At 47.2% G+C, this 16594-nt stretch overlaps 1 protein-coding gene across 5 annotated transcripts in view; it reads left to right on the forward strand.

Moving 5' to 3' along the window:
* Positions 1-9905, forward strand: part of Fars2 (phenylalanyl-tRNA synthetase 2, mitochondrial) — a 403608-nt gene extending 393703 nt beyond the window's left edge. For all 5 annotated transcript variants that reach the window (XM_055595241.1, XM_055595240.1, XM_055595239.1 and 2 more), the window contains one exon: positions 9612-9905. In XM_055595241.1, the coding sequence (XP_055451216.1) occupies positions 9612-9750 (139 nt within the window). In that variant the 3' untranslated portion in view covers positions 9751-9905. The remainder of the gene's footprint in view (positions 1-9611) is intronic.
* The last annotated feature ends 6689 nt before the right edge of the window (positions 9906-16594 follow it).

The following is a 16594-nucleotide window of genomic DNA, read 5'->3' on the forward strand; positions in this document are numbered from 1 at the left end:
TCCTCTGCACCACTTTTGCATATGTCCAGCTCTGGCGACCGCCTTCCTGTTAAGTGCCATGGTTATGTTCTAAAAAAAAAAAAAAAAAAAAAAAAAAAAAATGAGTATCAGATGGTTCTGTTACTGTTTTATTGTTATTCCGTTTAGTGTTATTATTCTGTTCAATTCTATAAGTGAAAGTGGGTGTGCTGTCACTATGTGATACAGACTCCCAGGAGTGTGATTGTGTGTGTTGTCTGTCTGTCATTGACCACAATGTCATTATGCAGTGGCATCCCTCTTTCTGAGGCTTTGGGACATTTCTACACTACCATTATATCAGGCAGAGTGGCTACTGCATGAATATTCACGTATTGATCAAGCAATTCATTTACATGTCTGTATCTCCCACAGTGCATACCTCAGCACAGGATAAATAGTTGCTGATCAACCAGCTGCACAAAACAAACAATTGCCGATCAATGGGCTGAGCTGGAACTGTCACACTTCGCCTGCCACAAATCTTGTGTAACCTGACTCGGTGACCACTGTCAACAGGAGCAGCCTTCCAACTGCACGTAGAGCTGGTTCTGTTGACTTGGAGTTGGCAGATCTAGGCCAGAGAGGCCAAAATCACCTCCAAATCTTCCAGACGATTCCTTCGTTTTTGTTAGAAGTGTAAGCAGATTGCTACAGTGTGCAATAGTGGGGCGCTCCTGCTGTGTTATGAGAGGAGGATTTTAAAAGTCACCTCCAGAAGATGTGGGGCACCTTGGCTGCTCTGCCCGGAACTCCAGAGGCACTCCCCTGAGCACGGCAGAACTCAGAGTGGACCAGTCCTGGCATCCAGAACCCTTCACTGCCTCTTGGGGTTTGCTTTAAGTATAATGTAAATTCCTAACTTGTGGCTTATTTCAGGCAATACTCTTTGAATCCCCCCCCACACACCCTTTTTTTTTGGCAGATTCACACAGCATTTGCCACTTTTGCCATCTTTCTGTGTGGAGGTTGGTGGCATTAAGCACATGTGTGACCGTCGCCTCTGCCCATCTCCAGAACTGGGTCGTCTTCCCAGCCTGTACATGTGCCTTCTAGGCACTCTGCATAGCCGAGTCACGGAATACTGGTCTTCTGTTCCTGGTTTGTTTCACTGAGAGCCATGTCCTCAGTGTTCATCCATGTTGTCACAAGCATCATGTGTGATCACCTGGGCCTTTCTGCATAGGCCAAAGCAAAGGCTCCGTCGCGCCTGCACTTACAGGAAGATCAGTTGTAAACAGCACATGTGGAACAACTGCCCTGGTTTGTCTCATTCAGTCATTTCTACACCCCTATGAGTCTGTATCTATATTGTAGAGTAAGGACCTGTATCAGATTAGAAACTGGCCCCAGAGCCTTTAGCTGAGAAGCAGTAGTAAGAGAGGCCATTAAAAGACTTCCAAAAGTAGTTCTTTTCAGTCTTTCAGAAAAAGATCCAGAACCTCAGCTCCACCCTGCAGGAGGCCTAGACTCCACCTCCCTCTCATGCCTGCTTGGCAGACACCACTGCTCAAGAGTACCAGAAGTTATGGGGAGTGTTAGGGAAAAAAAAAAAACTGGGGGTGCTTTGAACTTCCCAGAGGACTTGGCAGGTATTTGATGTTCAAAAGCACTTCTTGCCTATAAAATGTGTCTCTCTGGAGCTCTTAAGTTGCCGACTGAGGCTGACCAGGGAGTGGACCAGTGGGGATGGCCCAGCCTGATTCCTTCTTTCCCAGCTGCTGGCCCTGCCTCTGTCACGGCCTGCATGGGAGTTGTCTTTCCCCAGGCAGAAACTGTCAGGGAAACCATCTGGTCCAGTTTCTTCTGACTGACTCCAAAAACAGAAATCCCTCTGGGAGATGGCAAGCTTGGCAGGGGCAGTGAGACGCTTGTCTGAGGCTAGCTCCCTCTCTAGCTGAGAACTACAGAGAGGCACAGCTCAGAAAGGCCCCCAGGGAGCAGCAGGCCAAGAAGACCAAGTTCTGAAAATAAGGCAGCAGGCCTCTTAGCTGTTGTTTCAGTTGGATGTGAAATGTCTCTCAGAGCTTCATGTATTGAGTAAGGGCTTAGTTGTCAAGCTTTTGGAGGACAATATCCTGAGGGCTCTGACCTAATCACTGATTTAAACTATTCATGTGTTTATATGATGACACTACTGGAAAATGATGTAAGCCAAAAGATTGCCCTGGCCCCTTCCTCTAACTCCTGTCTCTATTTCATATCTGCCATGATATGAGCCTCCTTCTTTCCAAACACACAGGCCCAAGTAGCCACGGACCAAACCCTTTAAACCCATGAGCCAAGCAAATTTTACTCTAATATTTCTGTGTGCTATTTGTTCATGGCAATGCAAAAGTGACTAGAACAGCTATGGGGCGTAGGGATGACGATGGAAATGAAGTCCAGAGTGTCTGGAGGCGCACTGACCACAGGGTGCTTCGTTTCACTGGCCTTCCAAGCAGTAACTTCTGCCAGTCAACTACCCCACTGCTCTTCATTCTTCTAGTATCCCTCACATCAACAATGAACACATCTTGTGCCCTCCTTAGCCCTTTCATTCCAGGCAGCTGTTAGATGCCTCCAGAATCTCCCTTCTCTCCTGTTTATTCTTGGGATATAAGAGCCAAAAGTAATTAAAGCTCACTTAGCCCACCTGTCACTACTAAGGAAAACGAGGCCAGGCATGGTGACTCATCCAAGCTTGCCTACTATTGTCCATGCCTATAACTTGGCCCTCACTTCCCAGCCACCAAGTCTTACTACCAAAATTTGAGTAAGACCCCCCTCATTTTAGTTTCACTTCTAGCAGTTAGTTTTAGTTAATATGAAGTCAACTATAATCCAAAATATTAAAATTCTAACAGTAAATAATTCATAAGTTCTAATCAAGTGGTTTGGGCCGTATGAAATTTTATGCCACATCACATCACTGCTTTCCAGACTTATTGCCTGTGGCCAGGGACGAAGCAGGGAGGGCACCACCTCATGGCTCTCCTGAAGTCAACTCTCATGGGATCAGCTCTCCTGACTGCATCTGATACGCCCCCCCAGGCAACCTCACGGCAGGGGCCAGCTCTCCCTCACTCACACCCGTGGGCAGGCGCACCCATGGCCCCGACACCAGGGCCAGCTCTACTGTGCTGCTCAGGCAAGATGTAGGGCCCACTCCCCCAACTGCTGCAGCTGGCGAGGGACAGGTCCAGCACTTCTAACTGCCTCTGGTGGTGAGGAGAGAGGGGGAATGGTTTTAGCTTCTTAATATGCTTAATTTTTAAATTAGTTTATTCATTTTCCATCCTGATCATAGCCCCTCCCTCCTCTCCTCCCAGTTCCACTCATCAAAGGCATATATACTTAGAAAAGTGTATCTGTAGTGTTTGTTGCTATCTCTGGCAAACTACTAGGGGTCTTGGAATGTTTCCCCACCAAAAAGTGTATAATAGTGCTGAGCATGCACTAATGATAGCCAGGATCTGAAATAACTGCTGTGTAGTGCTGCCTTCCTGAAAAGGAAATGGAGGTCTTCCTCCATAGGCAAGAACTCTGAGGCAGAAGAGGTCAGACAAACTGCCTTTGATCTCACAGCAAAGAGAAGAGGAATTGGAACCAGGTTTCTCTTAGCTGCAAAGTCAAGTTCTTCTCCGTTCTCCCACATCCCATCAGCTCTCTTCTCTTCTTGAAAATGACATGGAGCTGTCTCCCCTCCTTCTTCTTTTCACCACTCTGTGCCTCCTGTCTGGGTTCAACATGCCTATAAACATACTGAATGAACTTGCTCTCCCCACTGAGCAGAGTGGCTATGACATGGGACGCCAGGCTAAACTTATATCTGTAAACTTTCCCACTTTGTTAGTGAAACTCTTCTGGACAGCATCTTTTCTCTACTGAGTAATCTCTGTGTGGATAGGCAGTGTCTGCAGTGCCCACTGGTCATGCCTGATCTATTCTGGGAGGTGTCAGGCATACCATCCAAGAACACAGAGTAGCTGCTCTGTCACAGATGGAAAAGCAGACTATTGTGGATGCTGTAGGAACCAGGTTTGGGCTGCATGTGAGGAACGGTTTTATTTCAACTTCAGAGTTAGTTTCGTTGCCAAGGTGAACCTAGTGGTTGTATAATAGAATTCTTTCCTCCCTCACTAGCACTCTGACCCATTGTTCTTTCTTTCCAGTAGATTCTGTAACTCTGCATCTCTTCAGAAAAATCTCTCTACTGGCATCCTTTGAGCAAGAGGAGCAGTAGTTTTCACAGTAATCTTCACAGTACTTTTGATAATTGTTCACTTGTCACTTTTTCTATTTTGTTTGGTTTTAAGACATTTATTTCTCAGCCTTTTCATATTAAAACTGACACACATACACACACACACACACACACACACATATATATATACCTATGAGATGCAATGTAATATTTTGAACTATGTGTAATGATAGAATAATCAAGGTGTTTGGCATATTCGTCACCTCAAACATTTATAATTTCTTTGTGTTGAGAACATTTAAAATCCTCTTTTAGCTGATTTAAAATATTCAAAGCAGAATTACTAACCATAGTCAGATGCTTTGCCGTGGACACTTGTATCTTCCATAACTTTGCCCCTGGCAGCCCCCCTTTCTTTTAAAGATCAGCTTTATTAGGTTCCACATATTACAGAATGTCCTTCTGTGTCTGTCTTATTCCATGAAGCATAATGTCCTCTGTGATTATCCATCTTGCTACAATGACAGGCTCTTACCTTTTCAAAGACTGGATAGTATTCCACTGAGTATGTGTTCCCCGCATTTTCTCTTTCCTTTCATCTTCTGATGGCTGCTTGTGGTAATCCAGTATCTTGGCTTTAAGAATATTTTGCCAGTAAGGATGGGGTACATGTGTCCTCACAACATAGTGATTAAAACTTCCTTTGGATGCATACCCAAGAATGGATTGCTGAGCCCTTCTAATCATGAGCCTCACAGTCCTTTACTGCTCCAGACTTCACTGTTCTCGACTCCTACGCAGCTTTCTCTTTGGTCTAAAGTTAGGAGTCTGGGAGGAGGAGGCACTAAGACAGACTCCCTCTGCGTTGGCTTGCCCCAGTGTCCTGCCAGCTCTCCCCGTGGCTCACATGGGATTGCCCATCCCAGCTCTCAGTTTCTGCCTGAGCATCTGGACTTGGGTGGGAGGTGGGATTGGGTAAACCTTGGCATTCACAATGGAGCAGAGAACAGGACCCAAGAGAAAGTAAGTCATGTTTCTGGCTTTCCCCCATCGGATTGGACCTTGAAAGGGGGGAGGGGATGGATGACAGGTTGGATGGGAAAAGCACAAAGGCAGTGCACTGGTACAGCAGCGTGTCCTCAGTCACTCAGAAGCAGACAAGGATGGTCACGTATGGCTGCCTTGTGTCCAGTGTCTACAGGCAGAGTGACCCAGATTTCTTTTTTGATTTCTGCGGTGTTCAACTCTGTAGAACAGCACCATGCCAATGCACATGGGAAACACCATGAGCTGTCGAGAGGAAACTCAGACGTTCTTGTTGCGTGTCGAGTGGCCCAGCTGGCTTCACTGCTGAGTGACTGCAGCCCCTCTCACTGCCTTGCTGGCCCACTGCGGGATGGCAGATTGTCCATTTTCTTCCTGTGCTCCTGTCTGTCCAGCTCAGTGCCTACAAGATGCTTTTTTGTTGAATGACTGATTAAAGCAAGTCTGTAAATGAACTATTCCTAGTAGAGAACACTGTAAGATACTTATATCAAAACCTGTTCTAATCAGCAGCCAGCTTTTTTAAAAGTCAGGCAGTATTATAAGGCAATGAAATTTTTAAGTAGTTTTTTTTTTTTTTTTGTCACTCCCTTCCATCTTGTCAACAAAGGGATTTGACCTCCCTCACTGAACAATGAACAGTCTTGTATATTTTTCTCAGAGCAGAAACTGTAAAGTGCATAAAGGGAAACTTTGATTTTCCTTATGAAGCCATAGCTTGTCTAGCCCACTCTGCTCACCCTGAACACTGGGCCCTGTGAATTGGGTAGAAAGTATAACAAACACCTGCCACCTAGCCCGCAGGACTGTACCTTGTTTTTCTGCTCTCTGGGCCTTATTTTCCCAGGCAACTCCCTGCTGCCCAGACCACCCTTTCATGGCCCTCCAGTAGGAAAGACCCTATCAGTGCACTCCCGATCTGTGTGTGCCACTCATAAAACATCTCAGTCATCCGAGTCTACACTTGTGTCCTCTGTGAGTCAGAAAGGAATGCAGGCTTCATTCTCTGTCTTTCTTGGTTGTTTTGAAACTTCTATGCTACTTAGAGGAAGCTGGATGTATCCACTTTGTTACTATGTGAAATGGTGATGTGTATATTGGACCCATAGTCTACAGCCATGACCAACTGACTCATTAGTTTTGAGCCTGTAGAAGCATTTTAGGGTCAACGAGACTCATTTACCCTATGGCTGGGTATGAAAACGAGAAAGCAGGAGTCCCCTTATTTCCCTCTCGAACCTGTTCCCAACAGCCTAAAGTGCCCTGACTACACCCTACATCTTAAAGGCCCCACCACCTCCCTGTAGCTGGGGCCTTTGGGGAGATTCAGGATCCAAACCATAGCAAGAACTCGGAGGGGAGAGGAAGAGATGTGTCCGATAGAGCTCTTGAGTGTGGTGGTTAAGGCTGACTGTCTGGGTTTTGTTTCTGTTCTGTTGAAATGAGATTTATATAACATGAAATTTGTAATTTTGAGAGTGTACAGTTCAGTGCCATTGGGCACTTCTCTAGTTTGGGTGTTTCAGGTGTGTGGGGCCATGCAGTGTGTGATATGTATGATTCTACATACTTTGGTTTCAAAGTTCACCTAGATTCTACTCATTGGAATTAAGAGTCCCTTTTTGCCAAATAATCCATTTTCTGACTATACTAAATTTATTGATACCCATTCATCTATTGGTAATGACTAAACATAGAGCTTTTAGGAAAATCTGTGTGTGTGTGTGTGTGTGTGTGTGTGTGTGTGTGTGTGTGTGTGTGTTGAACCTATTGCCTCACACATCTTTGGCAAATATACTACCACTGAGCTATAGCCCCTGCCCTCATTTTACTTTTCATTCTGAGACAGGGCCTCATGAACTTGCAGGGCTAGCCTTGAACTCACTCTATAGTCCAGTTCAAGCAGGCCTTGAACTTGTAAATTTTCTGCCTGTTTCCTCAGCTAGCCAAGGTTACAGGCTTGATCTTGAGGCTCAGCAGCATACTGTTATCTAACTTTAGTTTAAGTTGCTGCTGCCTCCCATTCCCTGGGGCATATACCTGGAATTACTGAATGTAGTAACTCTATAGTATTTTGGAAACCCACTAAAAGTTTTCACAGCAACACATACTACCATGTTGCCTGGCTCTAACAGTCCTGCTCTTTGAACTTGGACAAGTCACTTCTGCTTTCTGAGCTCGCAGCTATATCTTGGCTACAGTGACACCTAATGAAGATGTGAGTCAAATTGAATTTATGTGTTCAATGAAAGGCTGAGAAGCACTACAACTAAAAGGCTGGTTATGCACTAAAGAGCTCTGATCCAAACCCAGCGGCATCCTTCCCTTCAGAAAATCCTGTTCTTTACATGTTAGGCAATTTGCCGCAGCTCCTTGAGCCTGTGGCTTGCAGGGCTAAACAGACCTGGTTTCCCTCCTTAAAACTAAACTTAATTTATGACTTGGGTTAGGGTGGGAAAGTGAGAGGGAGCAGAAAGAAGGCCATCTTTTTTTTTTTTTTCTTTCACCTGACATGAACTGCTGAGGCTAAAGAGGAAGGGGACATGCCAGCCAGCCCTGAACATGAGCCCCTTGGAGGTGACGCCTTTCTGCTGCTCCTTGAAGATGGGGGTTTTGTGCTTGACTAAAGGCAGGTCCTGCAAGGAACAGCAAAGGATCCTAGAAACTCACCCATCCCAAATGTGGGCTCAAGGTGGGAGGGAAAAATAAAGAAAAGTAAAGTGGACAAGCCAGGGTGGGGAAGAAATGGAAAAAGAGAATAAGGAGAGAGTGGGGGCTAGGACCAAGATGGACATTTCTCTTCTCAAGCATATGCTGTCTTCATCCAAGGGTGACCTCAACTCAGAAAGCAGGAGACAAAGGAGAGAGCACCCTTGTAAGAATAAACCTCAAACATCAAGAAGGCCCTGGAAGCAGAGGCTCTAGTTTTTAATAGTGGCCAAGTAAAAACTTCTTGTGAGTGGCTTCTCCAAGGTCCCACCCCACCTGAAACCAACCAGTCCAAGGTTCCGGCTTGAAAGCCCAGCCCTTCCTTACCTACTGGAGATTCCTCTCCTAGTCAGGCTCAGAGACGAGTGACATCATTAGGAGGAGCCCCAGGGGCTCACCTGCTTTGCTGTAACCTCTTTGCCTGAGAGCCTAGGGCTGGCTCTGCTACTGTTGGGGTTGGAAAGTAGGAGTTTCCATGGCTCCTCATTATGTAGAGGACTTAAAGGACTTAAAGGACTCAGTAAGGGCTCTTCAGAGCCCTCTCCATCCTCATCGCCAGTGAGAGATACCACAGCAGAGGGTCAGTGACACATAACCTTTCTGTCTTTCTGGGGAGGCCACCATACCAGTATGGTATAGGATCTACCATACAAGCAGAAGCCCTACTACTGTCACCCCACATTTCCAGAGACAGCCACCAAAGCAAATCAGCACTACCATGGCAAAGTGGAGTAAATCCAGCATGTATGTAGGCCTGGAGTACATAGCATGATGTGTGTACCTCCTATTCCCACAGGCATGCTGGGGATGATACTTCCCAGCCTTGTCTCCGGCCCTTGCTGCTGTGTGGTCTACAAACATGGTTCTTTTCCATGCCATGGCAAGGTAGAGGCCACTGACATTGGCTCCCAATCCTTTAACTGTCAGAAATGACTTGGCGAGCCAGAAAGAGCTCAGAACTCCATGTCCTATCTCCTGGGATCAGATTCTTTGCTTAGCTCAGGACATCAAACCTGTGAAAAGCACCTACCTTGGAGACTATGGTCCATCCAGCATGTCTTATTTAGTGTTCCTATTGCTGTGAAGAGACACCATACCCACAGCAACTCTTTTAAAGGAAAACATTTAATTGGGGCTTGTTTACAGCTCAGAGGTTTAGTCCATTATTGTCATGGTGGGAAGCATGGTAGCATGCAGGCAGACATGGTGCTGAACAGATAGCTGTGAGTTCTACATCCAGATTGGCAGGCAGCAGAAAGAGAGAGTGACATTGGGCCTGGCCTGAGCTTCCAAAACCTAAGCCTATCCCTACATACTTCCTCCAAGGCCACACCTCCTAATAATGCCACTCCCTCTGAGCCTGTGGGGGCCATTTTATTTCAAACTACCACACAGCATGAAGGAACCAGCCTCTCCATTATTCAAGTTAACCATCACCCTCCCGCCCACTAGAAAGATGTGGTCCCTAGCGGCAAGTGGTATTTCTGTGCTGACATATGACTGATGCCTGGACCCTATCCCACTAGGTCTGCTCCTGGCAGGTGATGCCATACCATAGTGGCATGGCAACTGCTGTGCAATTCTAAGCCTGCTGCTGTCAGTCCACATGCAGACATGTTTTTACTCACCTACTTGCATTTTTCCCCTCCTCCAGGACACACAGGACCAGCCACTGCTACCGCATCACCTACCGCCACATGGAACGGACACTGTCCCAAAAAGAAGTCAGTAGCGTCCACCAAGCTGTGCAGGAGGCCGCTGTGCAGCTGCTGGGCGTGGAGGGCCGTTTTTGATGACATGGCTTTACCCAGGCTGTAGCCCTCATGGAGCTCCAGGACTCGCTGGAGATGGGGAAACGCATTGTTTGTGAACTGGAGTGTCTGTCATTGTTTGACAAATGGGTCTGCTTTGGGACTTTCAGGAAATAAAGGATCACTTTGGAGAAGCATTGACATAGCATTTGTCTTTTTTGGGGGGGAAGGAGAAAGCAGGCACTGATATAAAAGTTCCCTGCTATTCGTTTAGAAACGCTTGGCCCATTGGCTCTTCGTGTGGTTAATTGGTCCCTGGGTTCCATTAAGCACGAGGCATGATTCTCACCTGACAGGCTCTTCCACCCATGTAATGAGTGAAGCCACAGAGAAGGGCCTCAGAAACTGGATATTGTGCAGGCATGCCTAGTTTCTGTGGGCTTGCTTGGCTGCAGGTCCCCAATCCTGCATTTCGACAAACCGGAGGTTTGTGGCAACATGTGTTGAGCAAGCCTATCATTCCCAATTTCCTTCGGTTCAAATGATCATTATTATCTCTTAGCAGTTTTTTAATTGGTGTAAATAAACAGAGCTTTTCTAACGTAAAGCTATTGAGCACCTCACGGAGGGCAGTATCAGGTAAGCCTAACTTCCATGTGCACTGGGAAACCAAAAGATGCCTGTGACTTGCTTCATGATGAATTCACTTGATCACAGTGGTCTGGAACCAGAGCATCATCCCCAACCTGAGCCTGTCCAGGAAGCCTTTGAATCTCTGCCATCCTTTCTCCCTTCTCTTCTTTGTTTTGCAAAGGGCAGGCTTCAAAGAGGCCACTGATGAAATGCCAGGGCTTCTCTTGAAAGTGGAGAGTCACCTCTCTGAACCAGGCAAGGCAGCTATTTGCTTTCATAAACCCAAGGCCGGGGCCAGCCCCTTGGCCCTGGACTTGGACCTCCCTGCCTTCTGCCCTAGTGCAGGCGAAGGAAAGGACCAAGAACTGCCCTGAGTCCAAGAGACACACAGAGGGCCAGGTCGGCCAACTCCCCAGGTTGTTCCCTGCAGGAGGCCTCTGCTTCCAGAAGGAGGGCGACCTTTAAGGGAGAGCACAGGGCTTTGATGTCTCCCCTTTCCATCCAGGGCACTTTGTAGTCTGCCTGCTTCACTCATGACCAGCCTTAATAATCAGATTCCATGCCTGACAAGATGCTGGAGGCTGATGGAAGACTCCTGAGTGCTGAGATAAATATTTGATGAGAGGTAGCCATTATCAGCAAGCATGTAGGGGGCGGGCAGCTGCTCAGAGTATGGCTGTGTTTGGAAACAGGCTTATTGCAGATATAATTAGCTAAGAGGACATCTTATGGGTGAGTAGACCCTACTCCAAAATGGCTGGCATTCTTCTGAGAAGAGGACTACACGAAAACAGAGAGATCAGCAGAGCTGTCCGAGCTTGGGATTCCCAAAGCTTGCCAACAAGCCATGGGAGACAGAGGAACAAAGATCTGCTTAACACCTGACATCAGACTTCTGTCCCCCAGAACTGTGACAAAGGACATTTCTAGTTTGAGGTACTCTGTAATGGCAGTCCTGGGAACCTAAGATAGCACCCAAAACAGGGAGGCCCATGCCATATACCTCTCAAGAGACTGCCAGATGCAGGGGTGCATGGGCATCCGAGTTAAGAATCGGGGTCCTTAACTCTGTCTGGAGATCTAGACACACGCCTGAAACTCAGAGGTGTCGCCAAGCTTGCAAGCACTGACCTGAAGCAGCCAGTCGAGGAGCCAGTTCATATCAAGAGTGTCCTGGCCATGTGTTCTGCCTGTTGATGACCTTGCCAACATATGGGCATGAGTAACAGAAGAATGTGGGCTATCCTTGACAGCCATGACAAGGAGAGCAAATGATCAAATGCCTATCTGCACCTCTCTGGAATCTTCAGGAACTGGCCACCCAGTGGCAGGGACTGGGAACAGTGAGAACGAATGCTGGCAGTGGAGCCCAGTGGTGGAGTGCTTGCCTAGCATGTGTGAGGTAGGCAAGTTTCCCTCCCCAGCCTAGAGTCTGGGGCCTTCCTCCTCTAAATGTGCCTGATTTCCTCTGAGCCTGGGGTGCAGCAGAGCTGATCCTGGTTAATGCTCGGTGAGAAACAACACCCTCAAGTACTGCAGGACCCCAGGGCTGCAAGCAACCTGGACAAGAGGTTCAAAGGGTTCTGAGAAGCTGGCTGGCATCATTAAGCTCCCTTAGCTGCCGCAGTCATCACATGCCCCGACTGGCCCAAGAAAAGAAATCTCGATAGTCACAGGTAATTCAGGATGATATGTCATATCCTTTGGTTCCTATTTCTCTGCCCTCAAAGTAAATTCCTGGTCCTGAGGCCAGGACATACTCCTCTCCCTCCCTTCCCCTACGTTTCTTCCCCTCCTCCCCTTCACTCTTCCCTTCTTCTCGTTCTCCATCCTCACCACCCATCATCTTTATCTACCTTCCTCCATCTTCCCCTCCCCTTCCTCGCGCAGACCTCTCCCTCTTTCCTCTCTTCTCTCCTCTTCCTCCAGCTGTTCTATGTGGTCCTTCCTTCACCAGCTCTCTTCTCCCCTACCCTCTCCTGTCTCCTACCCAGCCACTCTGGAGGAGGCTGCCTTGCCTGCATAGCCAGACTGCTATGATGTCATATAAGCTGCAGCTCCCACCAGAGGGAAATACTATAGGCCTTGCTGAAACCTGCTGAAACCTGCTTACCTCCTTGATGAGGGAAACAGCACCTGGTAAATCAAGTCTCCTTGGCCAGGGCAGCTGGCCCTGCTCTTGTCTCTGTCCATTAATCACCTCCACGACCTGGCAAGCACAGGCTGCAGGGCCTCTTCCAGCTCGGGCAGCTTCCCTGTCTATACAGCTCTGATACCACAGAACCCCAGTAGGGGAAAGCTAAAAAGCACTGGCTTCCCTGCCTCACGCCTCAGGCTGACCAGCTCTGACAGGTCACGCTGCGCTGTTCCAGCTGGGCCCCAGCTTGCAGATGACTGTCCATTTCTGTGTCCATCCAGCAAGCTGCAGCTACAGTTTTGTAGGAACTCACCCTGGGACAGGAGAGGGGCTGGAAACTCTTCCAGTTTTTGTCCAGCGTGGCATCAGAGCTGGAAAACACTGTGATGGTCGTGGAAAGTGCATCGTCAAGAGGGACATGGCAGTTTTCAAAATGACTATGAACCCTTTGGACTGGGGTTTGACTTTGGACTGGGGCAGATACAAGTTCAAGCCAGAGCCACACTTAGCTGCTGTTACTGGACTGGTGAGGGTACAGATTCTCAGAGGGCTACCATACCCACTGAAGGATTATAAGGACAGGGAGATGTCTGCAAAACATAGTAGTTGGAAATGTAGCAGAAGGCCTGCCTGACGTGAAAGAAACTTAAGGATTTATCCAGCACCCCTCTACTCCCCCACCACCACATACCTGAGGGGTGAGTTTGCAAGGCCCATGGATATAAAATGGTTGGCTGAATTATTTGAATAGTTAAGCCATTAAAGATCAGAATGCCCAACCTAGCTACAGTGATTGAATTAAGTGTCCCATACAACCAGAGATCAGAGGAGCCACACTACCACAGAGACCCAAGCTCTTCCCATTTTGCTTTTAGCTCTGCTGTCCATGATGTATTGGCCTTTCATGGTTGCAGTGGGGCAGCAAACGCATGCAACAGCTTCTGAGTTCTGGAAGGGAGAGAGCAAGGCATCTTAGCTTCTCCTCTTAAGGGTCTTTCCACAATAGAGAACATTTCTCTCCCTTCCCTCCAAGAGGCTGGCTTTGGCACTATTTCTAAATACCAACCCCTTTCCTGTGCCGTGACATCCTCATTGAGTCCTCATGGGGAGGAGGGAGATTCAGGAAGCTTAGACTGAGTCCAAACTGAACAGTGTGGAGGAGGCCAGACCAGCCAGCCCTTGATTTCCTGACTTCAATGTCCCAATGCCTAAAGACAAGTGAGAAGTGTTTCAGCCTGGGGCTCAAGGAAGGGAACCAACTGATGGCTCAGCCTTCCCCACATTCTTGCCGCTGCTCCTAGGGATGGTGGCCAGCATGAAACACTGCATCCTGAGGCTGGCAGTTTGGAAATGTGTTTCTTCACTGCCAGAGGCCTTTCCTTGCAGTGTTTATGAGCTTTTTACAAAGGCTAATTTATTTATACCCATTACTCATGGTAAGGTCCATGGTAAATATTTTGTTTGTCGTGCCCAGTGTCTCTCTTACCCACAGAGGTGAAGAGATGGGGCCAGCTGCACACAGAGCCCCCACAGGGCTTGTGCTACCGTTGGCAGGGACAGGATCTAGTGCCAGGAATCAAAATGCTAAGCCCTTTGTCACTTTTTCAAGCTAAATGTCAAGAAAGCAATTATGGGTGACCTAGAGGCTGGCAGCATGGAATAAGCTACCATCCAGGAGACTGTGCACAGCTCCAGTGGCTCAGGCCAGGCTGCAGGAAGATGGTGGCATGGGCTAGAAAGGGCAGGCAGAGTCATGCCAGCGTTTGATGGAGGTTGTGCACTGTGTCCATGGCTGAAGCAAGGCCAGACCCAGAGCCCCAGGCACCCAGGTGAGGGCTTCTTCAGAATGTGCATGTTATTTTCTTGCCGCCAAGAAACTGATGTGCACTGTCTCTTCCCAATTGTCCTGGTTTTTAAGAGATTCTCGTTTGCCAGACAACTGTAATTTTCAAATAATCAATTACTCATTGCCTCCTCTACAGACTAGTCATTGGTATACACGCCAGCCAGGGCCCCTCACAGCAGCAATAACTCTGACCACAAAGGGTGATTTAACCCTGGCCTAAAGCAAGTCATTTTTCCTTGTAGATATTCCAAAAGGCTTTACTATAGGAACACAGGCGATCCACTACAGCCTCTCAAACCATATTGCCCCCCCGATCCCTGAGAATTTACACAGCTTTCGCCCTCTGGTGACTCCTCCTGGGAGGCGTTTACAACTGCAAAGACACCCTCTCTGTCTTAGCATATTGTCATAAACTGTCACAGGATTTGCAGCTAGGATGGAACCCTAGCAACCCAGAGCTGAACCATGCCATCCCATCTGTAAAAGGGAATGAGATATATTCAACGGGGTTCTTTGAAAAATTTCACCCACATTACAGAGAAATACTGTATTTGAAAGATACTAGTGAGGTTTAAGAGATGGCTCAGTGGTTAAGAGCACAGATCTGTTTTCCTCACTGTCTTAGACCTTCTTCCAGGAAGGAACTGATGAAAATACAGGGACTCTCCTCTTGACTTCCTGTTCTCTAACATTTCTTCACTCATTTTCTGGACTTACTTCTCCACTTTTTGAGAACTCAGGGCAGTGAGACTGGATTTCTTCACCACTCCATGGAAAGTAAACCAACAGTCCTTCCACACAGAGTGTGAGTGATACCCCAGATCCCATCATTCTTCTCCACTCCTCCTTCCTTCATGGCTGTTGCCCAGGACATAAACATCAATCTGAATACATGTACATAATCAGCGGGGTTGTCCTGTTCTCTGCTTTGTATTATTACTCTAAATGGAGTAAACTTGACCCCAAGCCCATGATTTTCAGTTTCAGTTGGATAAAGTTGTTCATGTCTGGTTTCTTGTCTCTTTTTTCTTTTCCCTCTTTCCCTTTCTCTCTTTTCTTTATTTCTTTGCCTTTCTTTTATTTCTTTTCCTTTCTTCCTTCCTTCCTTCCTTTTCTTTCTTCTTTTCTTCTTGATTTTTCAAGACAGCGTTTCTGCGTATCCCTAACTGTCCTGGTCTAGACCAGGCTGGCCTTGAACTCAGAGTTCTACCTGCCTCTGCCTCTGCCTCCTGAGTGCTGGGATTAAAGGCATGTATCACTACCTCCCAGATCATGGTTTCTTCTTAACAATACATGGGGAAGTCCTTTTAGGAAGGAACATGAATAAGTAAAGAATTCCGTGAGATGAGACTAAAGATACACATGAAATGAGTCAAATAGCATATGGTTAAACCCATGAATATGTCAGCTAATGAGTCACCGGTATGTGAGTGTATAATGAAGAAAACTTTGCTGAAACACCTCCTTGTATTTTATAAAACAGTGTTTAAATATTTGCCATAGTTCAGTAATGTTCTGAAAAGACAGTCAACCTAGAGTGGATGATACATTAGTTTGTAGTAAGGAAGTACGAAAGGTCAGATGTACCCATTACCTTTCTCATCTTGTCACTCAGTATCTGACAGAAGCGACTTCCAGGAGGAAAGACCTGGGCTCTCAGTTTAAGAGGAGACAGTCCTCCATGGCAGGGAAGGGGCTTCATCTGCAGTAATGGGGATTTGTGGTGTGGGTCAGAAAACAGAGCCAGCTCAGACAGAAAGTAGGACCCTACTGTGCCCTTCAGGGCCAGCCCCATCAACAGCCCATTCCTCACAGCTAGGCTCCACAACTTAAATGTTTCACAACGTTTCAAAACAGCTCCCCTAATTGGGGACCAAGTGTTTCACATGAGTCTGGGGACACGTCGTCTTAATTCAAACTATAACCCTGGGTGCTTATGCAGCCACCTTCATTTTCTCACAGTTGTTGGGTGGCTAGATGCCCACGATCAAGGTGTCCAAAAGGTTTGGCTTCTCCTGAGTCTTACTCCATGTTTTACGGATGACCACTTCTTTCCTGTGTCTTCTTGTCATCTTTCCCCTTGTCTACTGGTGCCCTGTTTTTCTCTTTAGGGCAGTTCTCATGGTTTCATCTTATTTATCTCTAAGTATGACCCATTCTGAAGTGCAGGGTTTGGCTCCAGGACATGAATTCTGGAGCCACAGTTCAACATTGCTCACTTTGGTATAGTAAATGCAAGTGCTACCTAGTGAAAAATAGAGTGGTCTCCA

This window comes from Psammomys obesus, unplaced genomic scaffold (assembly GCF_907164565.1).
Source record: "Psammomys obesus unplaced genomic scaffold, mPsaObe1.curated_primary_1811, whole genome shotgun sequence".
NCBI lineage: Eukaryota > Metazoa > Chordata > Mammalia > Rodentia > Muridae > Psammomys > Psammomys obesus.